Source organism: Thecamonas trahens (assembly GCF_000142905.1).
Source record: "Thecamonas trahens ATCC 50062 unplaced genomic scaffold supercont1.36, whole genome shotgun sequence".
In the NCBI taxonomy this organism is placed as follows: Eukaryota; order Apusomonadida; family Apusomonadidae; genus Thecamonas; species Thecamonas trahens.
Window position 1 is genome coordinate 143355 of NW_013657644.1, and position 23453 is coordinate 166807.

Here is a 23453-nt window from a genome sequence, read left to right on the forward strand (position 1 = left end):
GGGGGGGGTGGGGGGGAGGACAACAATGAGTGGAGTGACCATATTACCACGAGCATTCAACGTTTGCTTTTTTCCGGCCAGCCGAACGCGACGGCAGCCTTTTTCGACCACTTGATGGAGAGAGACCACGGACGGCTGTTTACGCTTGCGGGTGTAAAGGCTGTGGGTAGGGGCATACGTTGCTGTCTATCCAGCCGAGTCATCTGCACAGCATCTGCGGCTCCTGCGACAGTGTCATCCATCGTCATCTGCTACCGCAGCCAGCGAAACCACGCACAGAATCCGGTCTACACTCAATGCATCTTCGGAGATATCCCTTCCAACCGGATCGGCACAATAGTCCTACGCCCCCATGCACGACATCACTACATGGCGCTGTGCTGGCCAAGCGTCCTCGATCCACTGCCAGCAGCCGGTCCGCCGACGACACTTTTTTCCAATCCGCTCGTGCTTGAGACACATCCGGAGTAGCGTGACCTGAGCCGTGACCTGAGCCCGCGGTCCACCATCGCGCCCAACGTCGCCAGCACCCAGCGCATCAGTCCAACCAAGCCTTGCTACAACATCCCCCCACCCCCCCAACCCTATCACCATGCTCTTGTGACCATAGAAGATTACATTTTCCGTGCGGCAGCTGCGAAAGGCTTTGGCGCACGCTTGACGTGTCGGCTGCCGGCGACGGCCCCCGATGCAGGCTTGCAAAGCAACTCAGTCACCTCTCCTCCCTCCCGTCCCGAATTCTCACACAGGAAGCGACTTTGGAAAGTGGAGTGTCGGACAAGCCCTCGTTCTCAGCAATATACAGGCCATGCCTCGGCCACCAGTTCCGCCAAAGTCACCGTCAGTCGCTGTGTACGTGGCGGTGGGGCTGCCTGGTGCCCGTGCTGCCGTTTCCGCTGTGGAACCAAGGAGTGTGACGAGTGCGGCACGTCGACCGGGTCGGGCCGGGCAACGAGGTAGTAGACAAGGCAGTCGTGTACTCTCTCCTCCTGCAGGCTCTATACCGTCACCACGTCGAGCTTCGCGCCGCCCGCAACCGAGCTGGCCGCGCTCCGCAGGCTCAACTCCAGCGGCGGCGTCGCCTCGCTCCACCGGGGCGCGATGGACTCCTCCGTCGTCGAGCTTGACGCCGCCTCCGCGCGCCCGCCGGCCTGTCCGGGCAAACACGGTTGCACTCTCGCGCCCGCCATCGGGTGAGAGCATGTCGTCGCCGGAGGTCTCGCCAGACCCGTCGCCGCTCTCCACCCCCGGTGATCACTCGCCGGTTCGTGACCTGCCGCAGTCGGCCGCACTGCCGCTCCCGCACCCGCTCGCTATCATTGACGACTCGTGCACGACTCGTCCGTCCCGTCCGCGTCGTCCAAACTTCCGAACCAAGCCGCGATGTCCGCCACAGCCGCTGCCCAAGCCTGATGCTGAACTTGTGCGCCGCGCGCTATCGCGGCCGCCTAGGCGGCCGTCGGTCCGCCCGTCGACTCGGCCCAAGCCAGCTCCGGCCTCAAACCCCGTGGCGCGCCGGGTGGCATCGGCTGTCCGCGCCTTTGAGGACCCGATTGCCTCGGATGCGTTCATCCCGCGCGGGTACGCGGCGACGCCGTCGTCCGGATCGCCGGCGAGCCGGGCCAAGCTCAGCGTACCACAGCCCGCGGTCAAGCCCGGACGGCGCGCACCACGCCGTCGCCCGCTGTCGTCGACGGCGCTGCCAGCATTGGTTCTTCCGCCGCGTGGAACACGGCTTGTGGTCCCGTTCAAGCTGGACGTGGTTGACTACCTGGCCACGCTCCGACTCGACGTTGTCATCACTATCCAGCATGTCGAGTCGGTCGATTCCCTGGGGGCTTCCGATCTCGAGCCGTGGACGTTTGACAGCGATGCTCCTGGCTCCGAGGCCAGTGCAGCGAGTCCGGCCCAGCTCTACTCTGCGCTTTTTGCCTCGCAGCCGCGCGACGAGTATTGGCGCTACTTTTTAGCTGTCTATCGCGTGTTTATGGAGCCGATCGAGCTCCTGCATCGGCTCTTCCTCTCCATGCATCCAAGCAATACTCTAGTCTCGTTGGCGCATGCGCGCATGGCACTTGACTTTCTTGTTTTCTGGGTGTCGCACCAGTACGCTGACTTCCTCGCTGCGTCGCGCCTGCTCCTGGCGCCGCTGCGCGCGTTTAAGGATGCTGTTCTTGCGCCTTCTGAGCTGGATGTGGCCTTGCTCGAGGCGTCGCTGCAGGCTGCGGCGCACGCGGCGGCCGACGCCGAGCAGCGCGAGGCCGACGTCGTCACCGCTGCCGCCAAGTTGGAGGTCGACATGCTCGACGCGGAAGGCCACGGCCTCGCCACGCCGAGGGCGCGCTCGCCGGATCCGCACTCGCAGCGGCCGACCGTGCCGGTGCGGTCGAACACGAGCCCAACCGACACGCTTGCTGCTGCCCTTGAGATGGCGCGGATGGGTGAGGAAGCCGACGCTGCCGCGACGCCTCGCAAGTCGCGGTTCGGCACGCTGAAGCGCAAAAAGAAGAAGCGCGAGGCGGCTGAGGCGGCGGCAGCTGCTGCAGCAGCAGGCTCGGACTCCTCGCCGCAGAACGAGGGTGGTGCCCTTGATGCGATAGCGCAACCGCGTCAGCGGCTGGATCCGCGGTCTCTCTTTGACGTGGAGACCGGCGATGCAGCCGCGTTTGCGCAGCAGGTCACACTTGCCGACTTTGTGGTTTTTCGTCGATCCAGACCAGCGAGCTGCTCGGCCTCGCGTGGTCCAAGCCCGGCAAGGAAGATGCTGCGCCGCATGTGCTTCAGCTCATCCGCTCGTTCAACACCCTCTCTGGGTGGGTCGCGTCGGTTGTTGTCCGCGAGAGCAAGGTCAAGGTCCGCGGCGAGCTCATCGGGCGGTTCATCGACCTGGCGTACGAGTTTACCGTCGCCAACAACATGAATGGTATGATGGCGGTCATGGCCGGGCTCTCATCGTCGCAAGTCCATCGGTTGCGCAAGTCGTGGCAGCGGGTCGATGACTCACGCTGGGCAGTGTACGAGTCGCTCAAGGCGCTCATCGCGCCGGCCAAGAATTTCCGCATCATGCGGAGCAAGCTTGCCACCGCCGCCATCCCCTGCCTTCCCTATCTCGGCATGTTCCTCACCGACCTAACCTTTGCCTATGATGCCGTCCGCCAGTCGGTCGACGGCAAGTACTACTTTGCCGACTTTGTGCCCATCGCCAAGATCCTCCTCGCCATCCAGCGCCATCAAGACGGCTGGTTCTCCTGGCAACCGCTCCCTAAGCTCCGCCTTTTTATCGACAAGTACATGGAGGTCCTTCCGGATGAGGATGCGTATGCTCTCTCACTCGCCCACGAGCCACGCAAGTGACCGCAGAAACATCAGCAGTAATACGATGAGGCGCTCTCAGCCTGTGCATGACGCAGCCGTCGCCTATGCATCACCAGTCGCCAGCGAGAGCCAGAGGACCGGACTTTGAGCCGCCAACCGACTGGCATTGCCAACCCACACGCACACCCTCCCTCCCTCCCGCCCTCCCACCCCACCACCACCACCGCCACAGACTGATCACCTGCACACCCACTACCACCTCACCCATCCATACCATGGTGGTCGAAGGCGACCATGTGACGGTGGCCTCCCACCAGTGGGTGGAGGAGCTGGCGGCTGCGTCAGAAGAGCTGGTGGCGAGCCTCGCTGCAGCCGCAGCCGGTGGCGGTACTGGTGCTAAAGCCGGAGCCGGAGCCGGAACCTCGGGAACTAGCGGAGGATTCGTCGGAACACATGGTGGAGGCAGAGGAGGGCGAGATGGGACAAGCCGTAGACAGGCAGAAAGGAACACAGGACGCATTCCGCCGGGCTTGCTTGTGGCGCCAGCCGAGGTGGTGGAAGAGCTTGCTGAGAGCGACGCACCTCACGGCAGGGCCGGGCTATTCGCCACATCCCGCCGCAGGACTGCTTCCTCCCGCTGCTCGTTCCGCGGAAACGCAAGTCACGACGGGATCTGCGGGCTAGTCGGCACGCGCAGCGACTGGTGGCCATCCACGAGAAGAGGATGGTCGAGCTGGAGCGCGATCTGGAGGTGGCGGAGATGCGCCGCAAGCTCAAGGCCGCCCATCGGGCGCCACCACTCGATAGATACCACCGTTACAAGGCTGCCGCACTAGAGCTAGAGCCGCTAGCTGACTTTCTTTCCGAGGACAAGTATGCTACCCTCCGCAAGCGCTACATCATCATGGCGGCGCGGACGCAGTCGACCCATGATGGCGCGCTGATGCACAACATCACTCGGCGGATTACACTCGGCCGCACAAAACGTGCCCCGCGGTCCGCGAACGCTACAGCGCGCGTTCCGCGTCCGCCACCAGCCACGGCCCCGGTCGCCTTTCGCCCGGCGCCGCCGCCAGGCCCGCCCCCGCACCCATCGGCGTCGCAGCCGAGCTGGCGCGCTCGTAGGCTGCGCGCTCGGACCGGGGCGTGAGAAAGTGCAAGCGTCAGCCAAACTGGAGCTCGATCCGTTCCGTGTAGTTGTAGCGGGGGATAATCAAGTCCATCCGCTGCAGGCCCGGCGTCCATTCAGCTGATGTCGGCGCCCTCGCCCGCCACGGCTCCAGGACCACTAGCGGGAGCAGGACCGCAGGTGCCTTGCTCCTCAGCTCGACGATGGTCTCCAGCCCGCCGGTCGCCGTCAGCGCCAGCGTCCGTGCCGGCGGCGGCGCCTCGTCGCTGTCCCACACCAGCACAACGCGAACTTCGACCGGCGCAAGCTGCGGACCGAGTAGGCTGACTCGCGCGCACGGGCTTGTAGGCGAGAGCCGCAGCACCCGCCGCCCGTTGCTACCCATCGCCAGCGTGCAGCCGCCGGCGCCGGTTAGTGTCACCGCCGCCGACGCCACTGACCTCATGACGTAGTTCAGTGTGTGCGCCAAGACCGCATCACCAGGCTCAGCGCCTGCCGCGTCGAGCGCGAAGACGTGGACCTTGATCTCGAAGCAGCCCGGGATAAACAGCGTCGCCGCCAACGCTAGCGCGTCGGGTGCGGCTGCAGTGACCGAGTAGCGCGTGCCGTCGATTCGTGCCGCCACATCTCCTGGAATCCAGCCATCGAGCCCAGTCTCGTCTTCTTCGCTCCGGAAGACCTGGACGTGGGTTGTGTACGGATGCGGGGCGTGTGCGGGATGGATCGAGCCGCCGGCCGGCGCCACCTCGAACTGCTCGCGGACTGGGCATCCGCACGGAGTCGGCGCCAGATGGATCCACGACTCGCGTGGGCCATTTTCCACCATCTCATCGCTTCCATCGGTCTCAATTCCACCTACACATTCCTCCACACTCCGTGGACTGGTGGCAGTGATGGGATGGCCGGGCGATGGCGGCGGTGATGATGGCTCACCCAGCCGAGGTGACATCGCCCCAGCTGGAGCATCGGCAGCCGACTTGACGCACGGTGAGTTGGCCACTCCGTACAGCTGCATGGCAGGAGGATTGGCTACTCCGTACAGAATAGGCATGTTGCCGCTGTAAAGGTGGTAAAGAGATATGTCTCTGTCGCCCAGCTGCAGTCACAGTCCACACACCACAGTTGCCGCGCTCTGCTTGAGCCAATGTGTGACGACGGACATCAGCCAATGGCCGCCGCTCAGAAGAAGAAATTGCTAGTGCCACCTTACAGACATTGGCCATTGGCTGTTGCTCCACCACTCTGCCAAACACGGACATGGCTTGATGATCGCCATTGCCAACGATCCACTCTACCTGCCTGTGCTCAGTACGCTGCCTGCCCACGATCACACGGCACACTGCCTGCCCACGATCCACTCTACCTGCCCGTGCTCAGTACGCTGCCTGCCCACGATCACACGGCACACTGCCTGCACACCCACGATCACACGGCACACTGCCTGCCCACGATCCACTCTACCTGCCTGTGCTCAGTACGCTGCCTGCACACGATCACACGGCACGCTGCATACCCACGATCCACTCTACCTGCCTGTGCTCAGTACGCTGCCTGCCCACGATCACACGGCACGCTGCCTGCACACGATCACACGACACACTGCCTCCCCACGATCACACGGCACACTGCCTGCCCACGATCACACTAACAATCACGATAGCCAAGCCCTCCCCCCTTTGTCCCAAACACATCAGACATGTCCACCACTTTTCCCGAGTGTGTACATGTGTATGCGCTGCAGGTGGTAGACTGCCGCAGGTGTGACTCCGTCAGAACCATTCTTTGCAAGCTACTCGAATTGGCATGCGCACGAGCAAGTGCACCTCCCCCCTCCCCCCCCTTCCCCTCCCCTGACCACTCCACTCCTCCTCCACCACCACCACCACTACCAACACTGCCACATACACTTCTTCACTCACATGGTGGTGTTCGGTGCTCCTTTTGAGAACCTCACCGCAGATACCAATGGTGTGCCATGGGTCGTCAAGTCAGCCGTCCGTGCGGCGTTGGCAAGTACGTATACAGACAGTGACGACGACTGCCACAGCCACAGCCATAACCACAGCCATAACCACCTCTGTCACCGCCTCTCCTTCAACTAACTCTCCCTCCCTTTTCTCCTTATCCATCCCCCCCCCCCCTCCCCCCTCCCCTCCCGCCCGGCCAGACCTCTCGGCTTCAAACATTCTCGCGCCGCCAACAGAGGCGCTGACGGCGCCACTGACGGCTCTTCTTGATGACATTGATGCGGCTGGTGGCGATGATGGGGATGAAGCTGGTGAGAGGCAGAAGGCGGTCGAGCATGCGCTGGAAAGGCTTCATTCGTGTGCGCCGTTTGTGGTCCTGCAACGGTGGCTTTCGGCGCTGCCGCGTCCGCTGATGACCCGTGCGGCGGCGGCCAAGCTGATGCGCCAGCAGCTGACGCCCGCCGCCATGCGGTCGGTGGTCTGGGGCGTGCCTGCCGCGCGGCGAAACACGCTAACGCTTGTGCTTCTGCTTGTCTCCAAAGCTATCGATAATAGCGCCAGCAACGGGGCGACGCTGGCGTCGGCAGTGGCGTGGCTAGCGCCGCTGCTCCTGCATCCGAGTCGTGAGCAAGGCGAGGCCGCGCGGCTGGCGACCAGCGCGCTCCTGGTCTTTGCCGAGGGCATTCTCACCGAGCAGCCTGCAGTTGTTGCGGCGCTGCCCAACGCAGCGCTGGACCCATCGCTGGAGGGCCTGCTGCTTGCGGCAGCCGGGCGATACGCCGAGGCAACCAAGACTGCCGCCGGCGACAGCGTGGCCGTCCGCGGCGGGCGCGGGCCGATGCCGACAGACCTGCCCTCGGGCTGGGAGGCACACTATGACGAAAACTACGGGCGGTACGTGTATGTCAACACGGCGACCAATGCGACGTCGTGGACGCTGCCAGAGGCCGCTGCGTCGATCCACGCGTCTGTGGCGCTCCTGGATGCCGCATCCGACTCGGGCGCCGAGTCCGGCGCGGCGTCGAACGAGAACCACAGCAAGCAGCATGGCGTCGATGCGCGGGAGACGGTGGCCACACTCAAGCAGGCATTAGATGCACTCGGAAGCGGCGACGCGGACGCGCTCGATGTGGAAGCGTTTAAGGCTGCCATGCTTGCGCCTGGCTTTCCCATCGTGGCCACGGCCTCGCAGGTGTTCAAGGTCTCCGAGGCCGCCAGCCTTGTCGACACGCTGGTGACGCTATTTATGGACTCGGGCGACATGATCGAGCTCATCCGGATGGTAGTGACATGCGAAGTCGACGTCACCCTCTCGCCGGGCACGCTCTTCCGTGGCAACTCGATGTCGACCAAGCTCATGGTGGCGTATACCAAGCGAATTTGCGGTCGGTACCTGGAGCAGACGTTCACGCCAGTCTTGCGGCTACTGGCCGACGCGGTCGAGGCAGCAGGCGAAGCTGGTCTCGAAGTAGATCCGAGCAAGACCAAGGTCAAGTCGAAGAAGATCCGGGCCAACCTAGCGACGCTCCACGAGATGGCTCAGCACTTTCTGGACAGTCTCTTCACCTCTGTCCGCGATATGCCGCGCGAGATGCGCGAGGTGGCACACCTGCTTCACCGCGCCACGTCGCGCAAGTTTCCACAGATGCGGTCGATTGCCGTTGGTGGGTACATCTTTCTCCGCATTGTCTGCCCGTTCCTCAACGCGCCGTCCTCGTGGCCGGTCCACCTCGAGCTGGATGTGACTGAGCCACGGCTCCGCAGCTCCCTGCTGGCCATTTCCAAGACGCTGCAGAATTTGGCCAACGGCGTGCGATTCACGTCGACCAAGCCGCATCTGCTGCCGCTCAACGCGTTCATTGATGCAAATGTCTCGTCGATCACCCAGTTCTTTGACGAGGTGGCGGTTGTGCCTAAGAGCGCGACATCGGCGCGATCGGTTCACCTCGGTGCCCTGGCTGCCAAGGAGGAAGAGGCCGGATGGCGAAAGTTGGCCGGCATTGTGGCCAAAGACGCCGACAAGCTGCGCGCGTACCTGGCCGAGCTGTACGAGGCTGTGGGCGACGACGGCGACGGTGGATTTGAGCGGGGCAACTCGCTCAGCGGGCTGAGCATGGGTAGCGACGACGATGACGAGCTCGACTTTGATGGCGGCCCGGTCTTTGGTGCCACGCTGCAGCAGCTGCTGATGGACGACGAGCTGACCGGCGACGTCGACGCGAGCGATGGACTTCCTCAGAACGTGCCGCGGGTGCTGGAGGCGTGGCTTGTGTGGCTGACGCACCAGGAGGTGGCCCGCCTCGACGGGGTTTTTGAGCGCAACCCGCCGTTCTACCGGGTCGCGCAGCTGCAGCGGGTGATGGAGGCGATCAATGCGGGCAAGCGGCCGGTGTTCGACCCGAGCGCCGACCCTGTCGACGTAGTCTGGCTGGTCAAGACCTTTTTCAACGAACTCTCGGTCCCGCTCCTCGACGCCTCGCTGATGGTTCCGCTCGACGCTCTGGTGGGCGATCTGCCGTATGCCGCATCGATTGGCTCCGAGCTCAAGGTCTTTGCAGACGTGCTGGGTCGGCTGGCGCAGGCGCACCGGTCGACGGCGCGGGCAGTGTGCACGGTCCTGCACCGGGTTGCTAGCGCGCCCGAGGCCGGAGCGTCCAGCCCGTCCTCGCTCGGCGAAGTCTTCGGCCCCGTCTGGCTGCGGGCCTCGCAGGGCCACATCATTTCATCGGACATTTACGACATGGTGACTGCTTTGGCGGCAACGCTTATTGCGGTCCCGCAGCTGCTCGCCGACAGCGCCGAGGCGCGTGCCAAGGCTCTGGACGCGCTCTCGGCTGCAGAGCTCCGCGCACTGCCGATTGTCGAGATGGCGATGGCCAAGGCCGATGGCGGGCACGACGACGTCGAGGTCGCGACTGCGCGGCAGCTGCTGCGCGGCCTGCAGAGCGAGACGACGGCGTCGGTGGAGCGGCTGGTGGGCCGGCTGCAGGCGCTGGCGGGCATTGTCGACAGCCTGCCGTCAGAGGCTTCGGTCCGTGCGGTGGGGCGGATGGCCGACATCATGCACGGCATGCTCGACGACGAGACCGAGGTGTAAAGTCACGAGATGGCGCCGATGCGGTTGACGGCCTCGCCAGCGGCCCCACCCGACACCGTGGTGTACGCTGTTGCCGGCCGCGGGACGACTGTGGTGGTGCAAAACGGCGAAAGAAGGAGCGGCGGTGGAATGATGACCGAGCGCGCGTGCCAGTGCTCAGCGAGGGCGGTAAAGAGCTGAGAGGCAGCATCCGAGACGTAGGTGATGACCCGGACCACGCCCGACCCGAAACGCCTGGTCTGGTTCGAGACCACCAGATAGATGCCTGGCGAGGCCGTCGGCAGGTCGTAGACGACCAGCCACGAGGCGGTCATGGTGCCGGGCTGCAGGAGCGCGGCGTGCGAGGCGACGACAACCGCTGGTGGCGCTGCCTGTCCTGAAGTGCTGTGAGACGGAAAGGCCAGGGCGCGCTCCGCAGCACTGGACGAGCTCGTGAGCGAGGCAGTGTCCAGGCCGGTAATCTTGGCGAGGTGCTTGGCGAGGATCGGTGCGCCGAGCTCGGTATCGATGGCAACAACCAGCGGGCCTGAGCGGTGCTGACCGGCGTGAAGCGTCTTGAACCGACGGGCGAGCTCGTCGAGCTGCTTCAGCTTTGTCTTTTCCTCGACCCAGACCACCGACTCGGCGACAGTGTGGCCGTCGGCAGCCGCAGTCTTGACGGCAGCCGTCTCGGCGTCGGCGGCCTCGGGCAGGGCAGCGCGGAAGGCGCTGGCGCCGGCGATGAGCAGCTGGCTACCGCGTGAAACCGGAAGCCGCGGGCGCTTCGACGCCCCGGCAGTGCTCTCGGTGGCGTCTTCGGCCGCCGGCCGCTTGCGCTTGAGCGAGCTGGGATCGAGTGCCGGCGCAGCAGCGTCAGCACCGCTCGCCAGTGTCGTGGCGCCGCCGACAGTGGTGGTCGCCAGCGGGGCCGAGCTGGCCAGCGCCGCGGAGGCCTTTGCAGCGGCAGCAGCGCGAGCGCGGCCGACGCCCTCGATGCACGGCCCGTGCTGAGGATCAACCTGGGTGCCGGCAAAGAACGCATCGTACGCCTCCTCGGGCCGGTCGAGAAACATGAGAGCGGTGCCCTTGCGAGAGTAGCCCTTGGGCCAGTCAGGTTTGAGAGCGATGACGGTCTCAGCATCGGCCAGAGCCTTCCCGTGCTCGCCGAGCTTGGCATACGCCGCCGCCCGATTGGAGTACAGCACATGGTACGATCCATCGGCTGCGATGCCGCGGGTGTAGTGACCCACCGCCGACTCGTAGTCACCGATCTGGAACATGAGTCCCCCGGCTTCCTTGGCCTCGAGCGCCTGAGGGATGGTTGGGGTGGTTGGAGTGTGGTTGTGGTGAGTTAGAGTCGCAGTCCCCCAACACACACACACACACACACACACACACACACACACATATATATATATGAGGATACTCTCCCTCTCCCTCTCTCCCTCCCTTTCTCATACCTTGGCTCTGTCGCCCCTTGCTCCCGTCGCAGCCATATCCACCAATCGCTAGCAAGAGATGGGTGGTGGTCGATACAGATGGCAGAGGCTACGGGCGGCAGGACAGTGGGGGCGGGGGGCGGGGGGCGGGGACGGGCAGTGGGGCCGGGCCGGCAGCAGGCAGCAGGCAGCGGGCAGCGGGCAGCAGGCAGCGGGCAAGGGATACGGCTGGCTGGCAGGTTGGTCAACAAACGATTGTTGAGGATTATTTCTCGTTCACGCAATGGAGCCTGTAGTGGCAGCCGTCGAGTGCAATCGTGTTCAGACAGTCACTCGACTACAGTCATGGCGGCGACCCCTTCCACGACAGAGCGGATTGTCGACTGCCCTCCGCCAGTCACCACCAAGCTGGACTCGAGCAAGCTCTGGGGTGCTGATGACAAGCCTAATGTCGACCTTCTCAAGGACCACTTCTATGCTGAGGGTACGCCTCCCCCCCCCCCCCTCCCCCCCCCCCCCCCCCCACTCCCTCTCGTCTGGCCCGCCGATCCCGTCCGCCGTTTGGTCGTTTGTCGGGGGAGGCGGAGAACACTGGCGGTGTGTGTGTTCCTTTTCCCGACCTCATATCACCTTGGCTAGCTCCGTTGCTCAGTCCATCCACAGGCTCGTACAGATGTGGGAGAGTACCACACAATTGTGCTTCCCATGTGCCAGTTTCGAGTCGTCTGCTATGCAGCTAGAGCCCATGCCAGTCCCTCCCCTCTTCCCCCCCCCCTGCCCGCTGGCCCGTGGTGGGCCGCGGTCCGCGCGGTTTTTTTTGGCGCTGGCGTGGGGAAGCGGGAGAGGCGAGCCGGGGGAGGGGGGCGAGGGGACAGTAGTGGGCCATGTGGAGGAGGACTTACGGAGCGAGCGAGTGCGTGGTGAATACAGGGCGGTTGCACAAGGAGGATTGCATGAAGCTCATTGCGCGGACGTCTGCGCTGTGGCGGGCAGAGCCGAACCTGCTGCATGTGGCGGCACCGGTGACGGTCTGCGGCGATGTGCACGGGCAGTACTACGACCTGCTGAAGCTGTTCGAGGTGGGAGGCGATCCGGCCAAGACGCGGTACCTGTTCCTTGGCGACTACGTGGACCGCGGATACTTTTCGTGCGAGGTCATCCTGTACCTGATGGCCATGAAGCTGCTGTACCCAGAGACGATGTTCATGCTGCGGGGCAACCACGAGTGCCGGCATCTGACCGACTACTTTACGTTCAAGGAAGAGTGCCACCACAAGTACGACGAGGAGGTTTACGACGCGTTCATGAACGCGTTTGACTGCCTCCCGCTGGCGGCGATCATGAACAAGCAGTTCTTCTGCGTTCACGGTGGTCTCTCGCCGGACATCCAGACGATCAAGGACCTGGAGGAGATCGACCGCTTCCGCGAGCCACCCAACCATGGGCCGATGTGCGACCTGCTGTGGGCCGACCCGCTGGAGAAGTTTGACACTGACATGCACTCGCCGCCGTTCCCGCCCAACACGGCGCGCGGGTGCTCGTACAACTTTACCTACGCCGCGGCCTGCCACTTTCTGGAGACCAACCACTTGCTCTCCATCATTCGCGCGCACGAGGCACAGGACGAGGGCTACCGCATGTACCGCAAGTCCAAAACCACCGGCTTCCCCACCGTCATCACCATCTTCTCGGCTCCTCACTACCTCGACTCGTACGGCAACAAGGCTGCGGTGCTCAAGTACGAGACGTCGACCATCAACATTCGCCAGTTCAAGGCGCTGCCGCACCCGTACTGGCTGCCGAACTTTATGAATGTCTTCACCTGGTCGCTCCCGTTTGTGGCCGAGAAGGTCACCGAGATGCTCCTCGCTCTCATCGAGCTCTGCCACAAGAAGTCGACCGAAGCCGAGGCCGACAACGCTGTCCTTGCCGCCGTCGCCGCCCGCCCCACCTCGAAGATTCAGACCGACGGCGAGCGCATGCGCGCAAAGATCCTGGCCGTCGGCCGCCTCGCACGCATGTTCTCGGTCCTCCGCGACTCGCACGACACCGTCGTCAAGCTCAAGGGCCTCACCCCTGGCCACAAAATCCCGCAGGGCATGCTCATCCAGGGCAAGAACGCCATGGAGGATGCCGTCACCCGCTTTGACTCGGCCCGCAAGCTCGACTCGATCAACGAGCGCCGCCCGCCCGTCAACCCGGACGCTCCGGATTCGTGAACTCTTTCGCACACCGACAGCTGCCACATCCATCGCGAGAGAGAGACGTAGAAAGAAGGAGAGAGAGCAAGGGGTAGTGGTGAATAGCTAAGCACAGCGCCACAGTCGAGGCGAGGGGCGAGTCCCTTGGTGTGGGCAATCGGAGTAGGCCACGCCACCACTCGTTCCGTCGTCTGCTCGTGGGCGGTCGAGTGGCATTCGGCCGGCGGCAGCACCACTTCACACACCGACACACCAGACACAGACCATGTCGTCGACATCGCAAAAGGGCGGACGGGGCGTACTCGGGGCCAAGTGGCTGTGGCCTGCTGTCGCAGTTGCTGGCGCAGCTTCTGCAGGCCTTGCGTACTACTACTACAAGCTCTACGCCTCGGCATCCTCGGCCAAGGCTTCGGGTGACAAGGCCGACGGCCTGTCGCGTGGCTTCCTCATCCCTCCGTCGTCGGCCTCTGCGGACGGCTCACCGGCTGCCTCACCGACTGCCTCCTCCTCCTCCATCCGGAGGAGCACCTCGGCATCAGGTCTGGCTGGCGCAGTGCCTCAGCCGGCAGACGCTGACCTTTCTCCCCAGCAGCGTGCTGCAGAGGCCATCCGCCAGAAGGGTACGTCGCGTCGCTGCCGCCGCCACGGCGACCCGATTAGCCGAGTCCGCCCGCTGGCCAATACCGGCATGGGTGGGAAGGGGGGGGGGGGGGGGGGGGGTCGATCGGGCGACTCACAGATAGATTGGTGGCGTGATGGCGGTCGGGGGATCGGGGGGAGGGGGGGCAGGTAACAATGCGTTCAAGGCAGGCAAGTTCCGCGAGGCTGTGCAGGCGTACACCGAGGCGCTCTCGCTCGGCCCGCATCCGTACGGGGCTGTGCGGTGCTACACGAACCGGGCGATTGCCGAGACGCGGCTGAAGGAGTGGGATGCGGCGCTGGTCGACGCCATGATGGCGACGACAGCGGACCCCGAGTTCTCCAAGGCGTACTACATGGCCGGGCAGGCGTATATGGGCCTCGGGCTCCCGCACCGGGCAGCTGGCATGTTTGCCACCGCCAAGGAGAAGAGCGGCGGCAAGAAGGCGCAGGCCGATGCCGAGAAGCAGCGGGCGGCTGCTGCCGAAAAGGCCGCAGCCATGACCGCCGAGGAGGTCAAGGCTGCCGAGGACAGCGTGTACGCCGCCCGCGACGCTGCCATCTCTGCTTTGCTCAAAGCCGCCGAGGCCGGCATGATCGGTTCAAACAAGACCGTGGCCGACTACAACAACGCCACCGGCATGCTTCTCAAGGCGCTGATGATGGGCGAGCTGGACGACTACAAGAACAATGCGCTCAAGGCCGACGTCATCCGCCTCCTCGGCCGCTCACACTTTCTGGCCCAGCGGTTCCAGGCCGCGGCCGAGATGTACTCGGCACACATGGGCCTTGCGCAGATGGTCAAGGACGCTGGCGCGCCTGCCGGCGCCGACGCCGGCGAGGTCTCGGCCACCGGCGCCCGGTGGGACGCCGACATCCAGGAGTCCAAGTTCTTCCTGGCCCAATCGCTCCGTGCTCTCGGCGCCAACCGCGACGACATTATCCGCCTCCTCACCGACGCTGCCAACGGCCCGGTCCCTTCGCTCAAGACCCGCGCCTCGACCGAGCTGATCAAGGTCTACAAGACCATGCGCGCTGCCGAGGCCGACGGCTCGGACAAGGCCCTCGAGCTCGATGCCCTCATCGCCTCACTCGACGTCGATGTTGCCAAGCCGAGCGTTGAGCTTGAGCTCGAGGCCGAGACTGAGGCCGAGGCTAAGACCGAGACCGACGCTGCCGCCGCCGCTGACGCCGCCGCTGAGACCGAGACCGAGGTCGACGCTGACGCCGACGCTGACGCCGCCGCTGAAACCGAGACCGAGACCGAGGCCGAGGCCGACGCTGACGCCGCCGCTGAGACCGAGGCCGAGACCGACGCTGACGCCGACGCTGACGCCGCCGCTGAGACCGAGGTTGATGGAGCTGTGTCCGAGGTCGAGGACGAGGACGCCGAGTAACATTCACAGACACCTACGACAGTCGCTCACAATCCGATGGCTCAGGCAGCGTAGAATGCCATGAGCGCATCGCGCGAGGCGCCCAGTGCCAGCGGCACTCGGCTGCGATGTCGGAATGGTACATCTCACTCCAATTCGGTCAGCATGGCAACGGCAGCCGAAGCCAACGAGATCCTCAACGAGCTGTTTGACGTCTACAACGTGGCCGACGACGCCGGCTCGCTGCAGCAGGCCATCACCTTGAAGGATGAGGCGACCAAGCTGGTTACCCAGGCGAAGACAGACATGCGCACTCTCATTCAGAGTACGTCTTCCATTACCCAAGCCCATCCCCCCCCCTCCTCCCTCCAAACATGCCTCAGTCGGCGAGCACCCGCGCGCGCCAAAATTCAAACTTTGGCACAACGCGACTTGGAAGCAGTGGCAGGAGGACGAGAGGGGGACAGGCATGGCGCGAGGAGGCAGGTAACGGGGAGAGACTCACAGAGGTGCCATTGGTGTGTGTGCGCGAAATGGTGTAGAGATGACCAGCGAGGTCAAGGACGCAGAAGGAAGGGTGGAGGACTCGGCAGAGATCCGTGAGCTGGAGGAGCGGCTGGCCGAGCTGGAGGCGGAGAAGAACGAGCTGGAGGCGGCGGCTGCGGCCAAGGAGTCGACGGTGGCCGAGCTGGAGGCCAAGCTGACGGCGATCCAGGATGAGGCGCTCGTGCTGCGCGAGCGTAAGGCACAAGTCATGGCCGCACAGAAGAAGGTCTCGCCCAAGGTCGAATACTCGCTCTCGCTCTTTGCCGAGATCTCCAACATTGAGTGGGACTACGCGGCCGAGACCGTCAAGGGCATTGTCGCCGCAAAGGACGGCATGACAACCAAGCCGTTCAACCTCAACCCGTCGCATCACTCCATGTTCTTCATCACCAACTACCTGTGGGAGATTGTTCCCGACGCATGATTGGATTCTGCCGCACGAGAACGCGATCAATAAACTGTACCATGTTTGCTGCCGTCCGCCCGCCACCCACGGCGCCTACGCTCACTCGATACTACCCCTGCTCACCAGCTGCGAGGAGGATACTGTTCTCAGCACACACATGTGGAGGCCGCAAGAGCCGAGAACACACTCAACTCAGCCTACGCTTCGTCCGAGTCCATCAGCTCGGCCAGCCGCTCGGCACGCGCAGCACGCCGCGCAGCACGCGACGACTCTTCACGCTTGAGAAAATCGATCGCGCTCTCGTCGACACCCTGCCGCGCCACCGGTCCGCCCTGGGCTCGGCCCTTGGGCACCCGCCGCCGAATGGTGCCCTTATGCACCCGCTTGAAGGTCCCTTGCCTGCTCTTGGGTGCTGCGCCCGTCGACGGCTCATCGTAGGCAGCGACGACTCTGGGGCTTGTGTCGCGGACGAGCGTGCCGTGTGCCGTGACGCTGCGAGAGTCCGAGCCCACTTCAGGGCTCGCAGTCTGCGCAATCTGTGAGGGCTGGCCAGTTGCCTTTTCCATTTCGGCCGCAATTGCGTCGAGCACGCTCAGATCGAGGGCCACAGGCGGCGCTGTGTCGCCTTCGACCGTCGAGCCCGACGACGCCCCGTCGTCGTCATCGTCGTCGTCGAGACCGTTAGCTCTGCGGACGTGCGGCGGCGCTGTGTCGCCTTCAACCGTCGAGCCGGAGCCGGCAGAGTCGTCGTCGTCGCCGTCGTCGGTAACTTCCTCGTACTCGTAGAGGTCGACGTCCTCGTACTCATACTCGCACGAGTCCGAGTCGGACTCGGGAACCGGGAGCCCGCGCTTGCGCTTCTCGTGGCGCGACCATGCCTTAAGCAAGCTCGACACTTTGTCGAGCGAGAGCTCCGAGTCGCGCTTGCCCGAGATAATCTGGCGCGCGGTGGCGGTGTGCGCCGGCACTGGCGCGTTGAGCGATGGTGACCGCACAGGAACCACGTCCAGTGCCGACCGGCTCGCCGGCGGTGGGCCAACAAGGTGCGGGCTCTGCGGCACCGCCATTGGGGGGCTCGCCAAGCCGGGCGCAGAAACCGAGAACGAGAATCCACCAATGTCCGCACTAAGATCCGAGACAAAGAGCGAGAACTCGGGGTCGTCAGGCATAGACGACATCGAGCCCGAAGCCATGCCCATCGGCGCAAACGATAAGCGGGTCGACATACGCTTGTAGTGCGATGAGTCGGCCGCAAGCGAGACCTTGACCAGCTCGGGTTCGGCGACCGTAGCGGCCTCGGTCGGCGAAAGCAGCTGGCCCTTAGACCCAGCGTCCAAGAGGCGGAACCACTCTGCGGTGAGCTCAGTGTCGGGGGCAAAGAACACCAGGTCATTTTCAAGGCCGTCGAGGACAAGACGGACGGCCACCGCACCGGCGCCGTCAACGCCGTCGCCGCGGGTCTCGATAACAGCGTTGGCCACCACTAACCGGGTCGCCAGCGGCTTGATGGCCGACTTGCTCTCAAAGACATACAGCCGAAAGCCCGCGAGCATGAGGTATCGCGGTGACCAGATCGTCTTCTTCCCGCTCTGCGAAGCCACAAAGGCGTCCGACGCAAAATGCGCCGTCCGCTTGAGGAAAAGACTGAAACCGAACGCGAGTCCAGCGACGCCTCGTACTCCTCGGGGTGCGAGAGCTGCGGAACCACAATCGGCTCAAAGGCCGCCGACTGCGCCACCGTCACCCGCCAGCAGTAGTACTCCCACGCCGACGGCGCTTTGAGCAAGACCCGCGCCACCGCGCCGGTGGCCACCGCCGGCGCCAGCGCAAACACGTACAGACCATAGGCGGAACCCACAGGCTTGGCCACAGTCTGCAGCGTAGGAACCGAGAAGAGTGATGCCTGGCCGGTGCCCTCCTTGTCGTAAAAGTAAAGAACTTGCCCGCGGAGGACAGCGTAAAAGGTGCGCCACGCCGAGCCGTCCGATGACAGCTGCAAGTACGAGGCATAGCCAACCATGTCGGCGGCTGGCAGGACCGAGAGCCGCTGCAGCCGGACGCGATCGGCAATTTCGCCGCTGCCGTCATGCGACGGCCCGTCGGGGCTGAGCAACGTGTCGTAGGCCGCCTTGGACGGCGAGCTCGACGCCGAGTCTCCACCCGAGGCAACCCCGTTCTCAGCCGAGGCATCGAGAAAGGCGCGGATGGAGGCGACGACACGCGGGCGGTCAAAGCGCTCCATTGCCGCGGCGAGCTCGGCCGGACTGGCATCAGGCCGCTCGGTGATGTCGGACAGAGACTCTGTCCGAGTGGTGGCAAGCGCCAGGAGGCGAATCCACTTTGCGCACTGCGCCGAGTCGGAGCAGCGGAAGTAGAGCGTGAGCAGGCCGGCCGAGTCGGAGTTCTTGCGCTTTTCGGTGAGCATCGAGGTCTTACGGATGGTCTTTGTGGAGGCCTTTGCGGCGGCAGGCGAGAGGACCGACGAGGCAAAGTTGAGATATGCAGCCGGGAGAGCAAGGCCCCATGCGGTGGTCTCACCGGTGACAGACCAGGCCGGACCGGCGATGCAGGCCGGGTTGAGGCGGAGGTAGCCGATAGGTGGCGAGTTGTAGGCCTCTGGCTTGTACCACAGCAGATAGAGCGAGTCTGCAGAGGAAGCCCTCGGATCATCATCAAAGTGCGTGGTGAGGACAGCCACCCGCTCGCTCCACTTGTTCTTCTTCTTCCGCAGCAAGCCCATGCCCAGCGAGAGCTCCTCCACCACTCCTGAGTAGAGGCAATTGGCCGTCACCGTCGCCAGTGCCATGTCCGTCCCTCCTGTCGCCATCTGTACTCTCTCTGTGCGTATGTATGTGAGAGGGGGGAGGGGGAGGAGGAGGGGGGGCGGGGGGCAGGGGGGGTGAGGTGTGGTTCCATGGCTGCATACTGGACGTGGGGAGGGGAGAGAGAGAGTGCTCCCCTGGGGGGATCCACCACTCTGCACGGCACGCGTGATCAGCTGCGCGTAATGGAGTGAGCGGATGTGGATGGGGGGATCGGCCACTCTGCACGGCACGCGTGATCAGCTGCGCGTAATGGAGTGAGCGGATGTGGATGGGGGGATCGGCCACTCTGCACGGCACGCGTGATCGGCTGCGCGTAATGGAGTGAGCGGATGTGGATGGGGGGATCGGCCACTCTGCACGGCACGCGTGATCGGCTGCGCGTAATGGAGTGAGCGGATGTGGATGGGGGGATCGGCCACTCTGTACGGCACGCGTGATCAGCTGCGCGTGATGGAGTGAGCGGATGTGGATGAGGTCGATGACAGTGGCCCAGCCCGGGGGCTACGATCCAGAGATTGGAAGAGGAAGGGGAGGGGAGGGGAGGGGGTACCAACATCTCGACCATCACCATCGGCATTGCATCCAAGCCGTCATCCCACCCTCCTCTCTTCCTCCATCAACCAGTCGTCAGCTGATGCGATGATCAAAGCGTGGAAGAAGTGAACCCCTTCCCCCCCCCCCCGCCCTCCTCTGGATGGCACACAATGACACCTCCTCAACCATCAGCTCTGTCGGAGGAAGATCAAATCCATACCGAAATGTGCGTCTCATCGGCTGCCGAGGTGGTGGCAATCCGATGAGGGTGAGTGTCGGCCCGCTGGAGTCGGCGCACTCCTCGGACGACGACAGTACAGCGGACGCGAGCGCAAGCGCAGGACGCCTGCACCGCTCTCTGCCGCCCTGACGTGGACGAGGAAGGAAGGAGTGAGCAGCAGTGGTGCCGGCTATGCAAGGCAGTGGCGCTCGGAAGGAGCAGAGGCTGCGGCTGCGGACGGCGGCAACAGAGTCCAGTGCGTCTGATGGTGGCGGCGGTGCTGAGCGCGACGAGGCGGAGTCGAGCTCATCAGACAGCGGTGACGGCAAAGGCGGCGGTGGAAGTGATGCCGGAAGCGGTAATGGCTCGTCAGTGCTCGATGGGAGGGTGCAGAGTGAGGAATCCGCGGGAGATGATGCCGGGCTGGGCGTCGCGGTCGAGCTCAACAGCATCAATGTGGATACGGCAGCGGGAGGGATGCTCTACTGCACTCGCCGTCGGCTGTGGCGATGAGGCCGTCGCCAACAGCGCTGCACTCGCTAGCTCGGCGCCGGAGATCGATCGGCCCGACGTTTGACATGGACATGGACAGCTTTGCCGCTCGCGATCTAAGACTGCTGACCGAGGTTGCAGCCGGCCCGCCGGCGCCGTCGCCAGTAAGCGCGGCAAGCCCGGCGGCTGCACCGTCGGGCGTCGAGGTGCTCTCTGACGAAGCGCGGGTTGATCTGCTCATGGAGAGCTCGTTTCATGGCCTGCCGCTGCAGCTGTCGATGGACCTGGAAGCCGACGGGCCGGCCGAGCTGGACGGCAAAACCATTCCGTCGGTGCTGGCGGTTGAGCACGCGCTTGTGGAGACCCAGCGCGTCTCACGATACCTTTACGGGAGTAATGTCAAGCTAGGCACAACACCGCGGCATCTGACGTCGTCGCCGCTGCACAAGACGCTCGGCAGCCTCATCAACAACTTTGCGGCGACTGCGAGCCTCGACGATCTGGCGCCGCTGTTGACTGCGGCAAGCGATGAGAGTAGCGGCAACAGCGCGGTGGACAAGACGTGGTGGCTTGACATTGCCTCGCCTACCGAAGATGACATGCGTGTCCTTGCGCGGCTCCTGCATCTACACCCGATCACAGTGGAGGATTGCCTTACCGGCGAGTCGCGCGAAAAGTGGGAGGTCTTTGACGCCTTTCCACGAGCGTATCTCTTTTGCGTCGCGCATGAGCCATCGCGGGATAGCTTTACATCGAGCGCGGCAGCGAGCCCAGGCGCGCTTGCGGCAACAAGCCCGGTGATGGCGATCGTGACCGCAACCGGGATTGTGACGCTCCATCACGAGCCGGTCGACTCTGTAGCAGCTGTCATCCGGCGGCTGGCGGTGGTGTACTCGGGCCGGATCCCGTCGCCCGACTGGATCTTGTACGCAGTGCTTGACGTCGGAGTTGATGTCTTTGACGGCATCACGACAAGTATTGTGGACGGAATCTTTGCAGTCGACGATCTGGTCCTGGTCCTGCCGGCGTCTGAGGAGTCGGACATGCTGCGGCGGATGAAGGTCGTGCGGGCTAAGCAGGCGCAGCAGCGGCGAGTGCTGTTGCCCAAGAAGAACCTGCTGTTGACGCTCTCGTCGCGGGAGATTGCGTACATCTCTCATGCGGTTCAGATCTATCTCCGCGATGTACTGGATCACACGGTGGAGCAGCTGCAGGCGCTCGAAGCGACACGCGACATCCTCAATGCTGCACACTCCAACTATCTGGCCTCGATCCATCTCGAGCTCACGCGGTCGTCGAAGAAGATCAACGACGAGATGGCCAAGCTATCAATTGCGGCAACGCTTTTCCTCCCGCTCACGCTCATCACCTCACTGTGGGGCATGAACGTCAAGGTTCCTGGCGAGGATGCGGGCGTGTGGTGGTTTTGGGGTATTGCCGGCGGCTGTGTCGTGGTCATGATCGCCATGGGCGCGTACCTCATGCGCAAGTTTAGCGACCTGTAGATCGACTGCTCGCGGCTGTGGCGACAAGCTGGCGGACAAGGCCGCGGACGGCAGAGTACATGTCTGCGTCGGCCGAGAGGGGTGGATGCGCAGCGACAGCGCGCTGCATGATGGTCAACTCGCGCTGGTGCGAGTCAACCAGCATGGCCGAATCGGCAAGCGCCTGGGTGACGGCGGCGCGGACTCGCGCCGGAATGTCTTGGGTGAGCGCTGCGTCGAGGACAGCCGCGGCAAGCTCACCATCAGCGGCCTCGTCACCGCTCCACGATGGCAGCGAGTCCGAGTCGGAGAGCCGCCGCGCCGCCGAGCGACGGCGCGACGACCGCGGCGGGCTCTTGACCGGCGACGGCGACCAGTCGGGCTTGCGCTGGCCGACTTTCCAAGTTGCAAACGAAGTAAAGGAAGGAAGAGGCGAGGCCGGCGGCGAGCTTGGTGCAGCTCGGGTCCGGGCTTGTGCGCGCCGCGGCGGCGTGGTTGGCGGCGGCGAGTGGAGTCGCGGGCGATCCCGCCGCGGCTCGACGGCACGACGGGCCAGTGCGGCGCCAACAGCAGCACGCGAGCGCTTCTTCGCCTTGGTTCTCGCACGGTGGGCCGGCACGTGGCGAGCGAGCGCGTCATGGACGGCGACAGGCACGGTGTCGGCAAGCAGGCCCTTGACCTCGAGAAGGATGTCATGTCGAAGCGAGGCGCGAGCGGCGGCGTCGGGCGCGAGTGCGCCGGCCCGAGGCGGTGACGGTGGGGCGCGGAGTGCGGCACGGGCAGCGGCCCCGGCCTTGGACTCCAGGAGCGCAGCCAGTCGCGTTTCCATGGCATCCATTTTGGCCTCCTGGGCGGCAGCAACCGCGCGAGCGTCAGCCTGGGCCGAGTCGAGGACGCGTCGGACATCATCCATCAAGACGCTGATCTTTGACTCGAGCGATGCTGAGCGCTCCGGACTCTGCGATCTGCGCTGTGGACGAAGCTTGCGGCCACGCGGGGCAGGAGCACGACTCTTGCGCCTTGTCGGGTGCTCCTCCGACGGCGACTGGTCCAGCGGACGTTGGCGGTGCTGCAGATCGAGGACCTGCGATTGCAGGCGGACCAGTTGCTCGCTTAGAGTGGCGACGTGGGAGGTAAGCCCCTGGAACGCGGAGGCGAGCGCAGCCACCTGCGCCTCAACTCGCATGACATCAGCCTCTGACGAGAGCAGAGCCGATGGCGAGGGGGCAAAGGGCGACGACGACGCGAACGGCAAGGGCGCCGGATGCGGAGCGGCCCACTCGGACGACACCGGGCGAGGCACGAGGCGTGTTGCGGAGGAAGGAGAAGCCGAAGCATCGGGAGCAGCCGGTGCAGCAGCCGAGGCAGCAGCCGATGCAGCAGCCGATGCAGCAGCCGATGCAGCAGCCGATGCAGCAGTCGATGGGCTAGCTCGGCTTGCCGGCGCCTGCATGGACGACAGCTGTTTGTCCAGGTCCGAGAGGAACGACGAGGCTTCACCGGTAGGTGTTGCCGCCTCTCTGCTGCTGTATGGGTGTGACGGTTCTGGAGTGGCGCTCCCGGTCATGGTGGTGACAAAGAGGGGGGGGGGGGGGGCGAGGGACGGGTGCCCGGTGACCGGTGGCAGCTTGGGGCGGCTGGTTGAGTGACTGGCGAGTGGTTGGGTGAGTGGGCGGGCGGTTGGGCGGGCGGTTGGGCGAGTGGTTGGGCCGAGTGGTTGGGCCGAGTGGGTGGGCCGAGTGGGTGGGCCAAGTGGGTGGGCGGTTGGGCGAGTGGTTGGGCAGTTGGGCGGTATGATGGCTGG

The 23453-nt window shown here is 64.5% G+C and overlaps 11 protein-coding genes across 11 annotated transcripts; 7 read left to right on the forward strand and 4 right to left on the reverse strand.

The window, feature by feature from the left end:
• Positions 1-1201: 1201 nt before the first annotated feature.
• On the forward strand, positions 1202-3354 carry AMSG_07457 (uncharacterized protein; the record flags this gene model as incomplete). The annotated part of the gene is made up of 2 exons (XM_013900505.1): positions 1202-2677; positions 2716-3354. 2 exons carry the CDS (start codon positions 1202-1204, stop codon positions 3352-3354), a joined length of 2115 nt encoding a protein of 704 aa, XP_013755959.1.
• A 236-nt stretch (positions 3355-3590) lies between these two features.
• Positions 3591-4465, forward strand: AMSG_07458 (uncharacterized protein; the record flags this gene model as incomplete). Its single annotated transcript, XM_013900506.1, has 2 exons — positions 3591-3702; positions 3888-4465. 2 exons carry the CDS (start codon positions 3591-3593, stop codon positions 4463-4465), a joined length of 690 nt encoding a protein of 229 aa, XP_013755960.1.
• A 13-nt stretch (positions 4466-4478) lies between these two features.
• On the reverse strand, positions 4479-5459 carry AMSG_07459 (uncharacterized protein; the record flags this gene model as incomplete). Its single annotated transcript, XM_013900507.1, has 2 exons — positions 4479-5299; positions 5378-5459. The coding sequence occupies 2 exons, from the start codon at positions 5457-5459 to the stop codon at positions 4479-4481; spliced, it is 903 nt and encodes a 300-aa protein (XP_013755961.1).
• A 904-nt stretch (positions 5460-6363) lies between these two features.
• On the forward strand, positions 6364-9508 carry AMSG_07460 (uncharacterized protein; the record flags this gene model as incomplete). The annotated part of the gene is made up of 2 exons (XM_013900508.1): positions 6364-6457; positions 6612-9508. 2 exons carry the CDS (start codon positions 6364-6366, stop codon positions 9506-9508), a joined length of 2991 nt encoding a protein of 996 aa, XP_013755962.1.
• A 156-nt stretch (positions 9509-9664) lies between these two features.
• Positions 9665-10982, reverse strand: AMSG_07461 (uncharacterized protein; the record flags this gene model as incomplete). Its single annotated transcript, XM_013900509.1, has 3 exons — positions 10948-10982; positions 9741-10797; positions 9665-9684 (listed from the first exon to the last, which is right to left on the reverse strand). Exons 2-3 carry the CDS (start codon positions 10765-10767, stop codon positions 9665-9667), a joined length of 1047 nt encoding a protein of 348 aa, XP_013755963.1. The 5' UTR covers positions 10768-10797; positions 10948-10982.
• Positions 10983-11260: 278 nt separating this feature from the next.
• On the forward strand, positions 11261-13164 carry AMSG_07462 (uncharacterized protein). The gene is made up of 2 exons (XM_013900510.1): positions 11261-11410; positions 11857-13164. Exons 1-2 carry the CDS (start codon positions 11272-11274, stop codon positions 13143-13145), a joined length of 1428 nt encoding a protein of 475 aa, XP_013755964.1. The 5' UTR covers positions 11261-11271; the 3' UTR covers positions 13146-13164.
• Positions 13165-13392: 228 nt separating this feature from the next.
• On the forward strand, positions 13393-15163 carry AMSG_07463 (uncharacterized protein; the record flags this gene model as incomplete). Its single annotated transcript, XM_013900511.1, has 2 exons — positions 13393-13747; positions 13917-15163. 2 exons carry the CDS (start codon positions 13393-13395, stop codon positions 15161-15163), a joined length of 1602 nt encoding a protein of 533 aa, XP_013755965.1.
• Positions 15164-15291: 128 nt separating this feature from the next.
• On the forward strand, positions 15292-16152 carry AMSG_07464 (uncharacterized protein). Its single transcript, XM_013900512.1, has 2 exons — positions 15292-15467; positions 15685-16152. The coding sequence occupies exons 1-2, from the start codon at positions 15308-15310 to the stop codon at positions 16110-16112; spliced, it is 588 nt and encodes a 195-aa protein (XP_013755966.1). The 5' UTR covers positions 15292-15307; the 3' UTR covers positions 16113-16152.
• A 139-nt stretch (positions 16153-16291) lies between these two features.
• AMSG_07465 (uncharacterized protein) lies at positions 16292-18921 on the reverse strand (the record flags this gene model as incomplete). Its single annotated transcript, XM_013900513.1, has 2 exons — positions 16292-17738; positions 17774-18921. 2 exons carry the CDS (start codon positions 18919-18921, stop codon positions 16292-16294), a joined length of 2595 nt encoding a protein of 864 aa, XP_013755967.1.
• Positions 18922-20251: 1330 nt separating this feature from the next.
• On the forward strand, positions 20252-21660 carry AMSG_07466 (uncharacterized protein; the record flags this gene model as incomplete). The annotated part of the gene is made up of 2 exons (XM_013900514.1): positions 20252-21596; positions 21656-21660. The coding sequence occupies 2 exons, from the start codon at positions 20252-20254 to the stop codon at positions 21658-21660; spliced, it is 1350 nt and encodes a 449-aa protein (XP_013755968.1).
• Positions 21661-21784: 124 nt separating this feature from the next.
• Positions 21785-22835, reverse strand: AMSG_07467 (uncharacterized protein; the record flags this gene model as incomplete). The annotated part of the gene is made up of 2 exons (XM_013900515.1): positions 21785-21794; positions 21937-22835. 2 exons carry the CDS (start codon positions 22833-22835, stop codon positions 21785-21787), a joined length of 909 nt encoding a protein of 302 aa, XP_013755969.1.
• Positions 22836-23453: the final 618 nt, after the last annotated feature.

What these genes read in the sequence shown, in the direction of transcription:
- AMSG_07462 (XM_013900510.1), top strand. Translation starts at nt 11,272, where the DNA reads ATGGCGGCGACCCCTTCCACGACAGAGCGGATTGTCGACTGCCCTCCG. An exon ending in GGACCACTTCTATGCTGAGG is followed by an intron (nt 11,411 to 11,856) that starts GTACGCCTCCCC and finishes TGGTGAATACAG; the next exon opens with GGCGGTTGCACAAGGAGGAT.
- AMSG_07464 (XM_013900512.1), top strand. Translation starts at nt 15,308, where the DNA reads ATGGCAACGGCAGCCGAAGCCAACGAGATCCTCAACGAGCTGTTTGAC. An exon ending in CATGCGCACTCTCATTCAGA is followed by an intron (nt 15,468 to 15,684) that starts GTACGTCTTCCA and finishes GAAATGGTGTAG; the next exon opens with AGATGACCAGCGAGGTCAAG.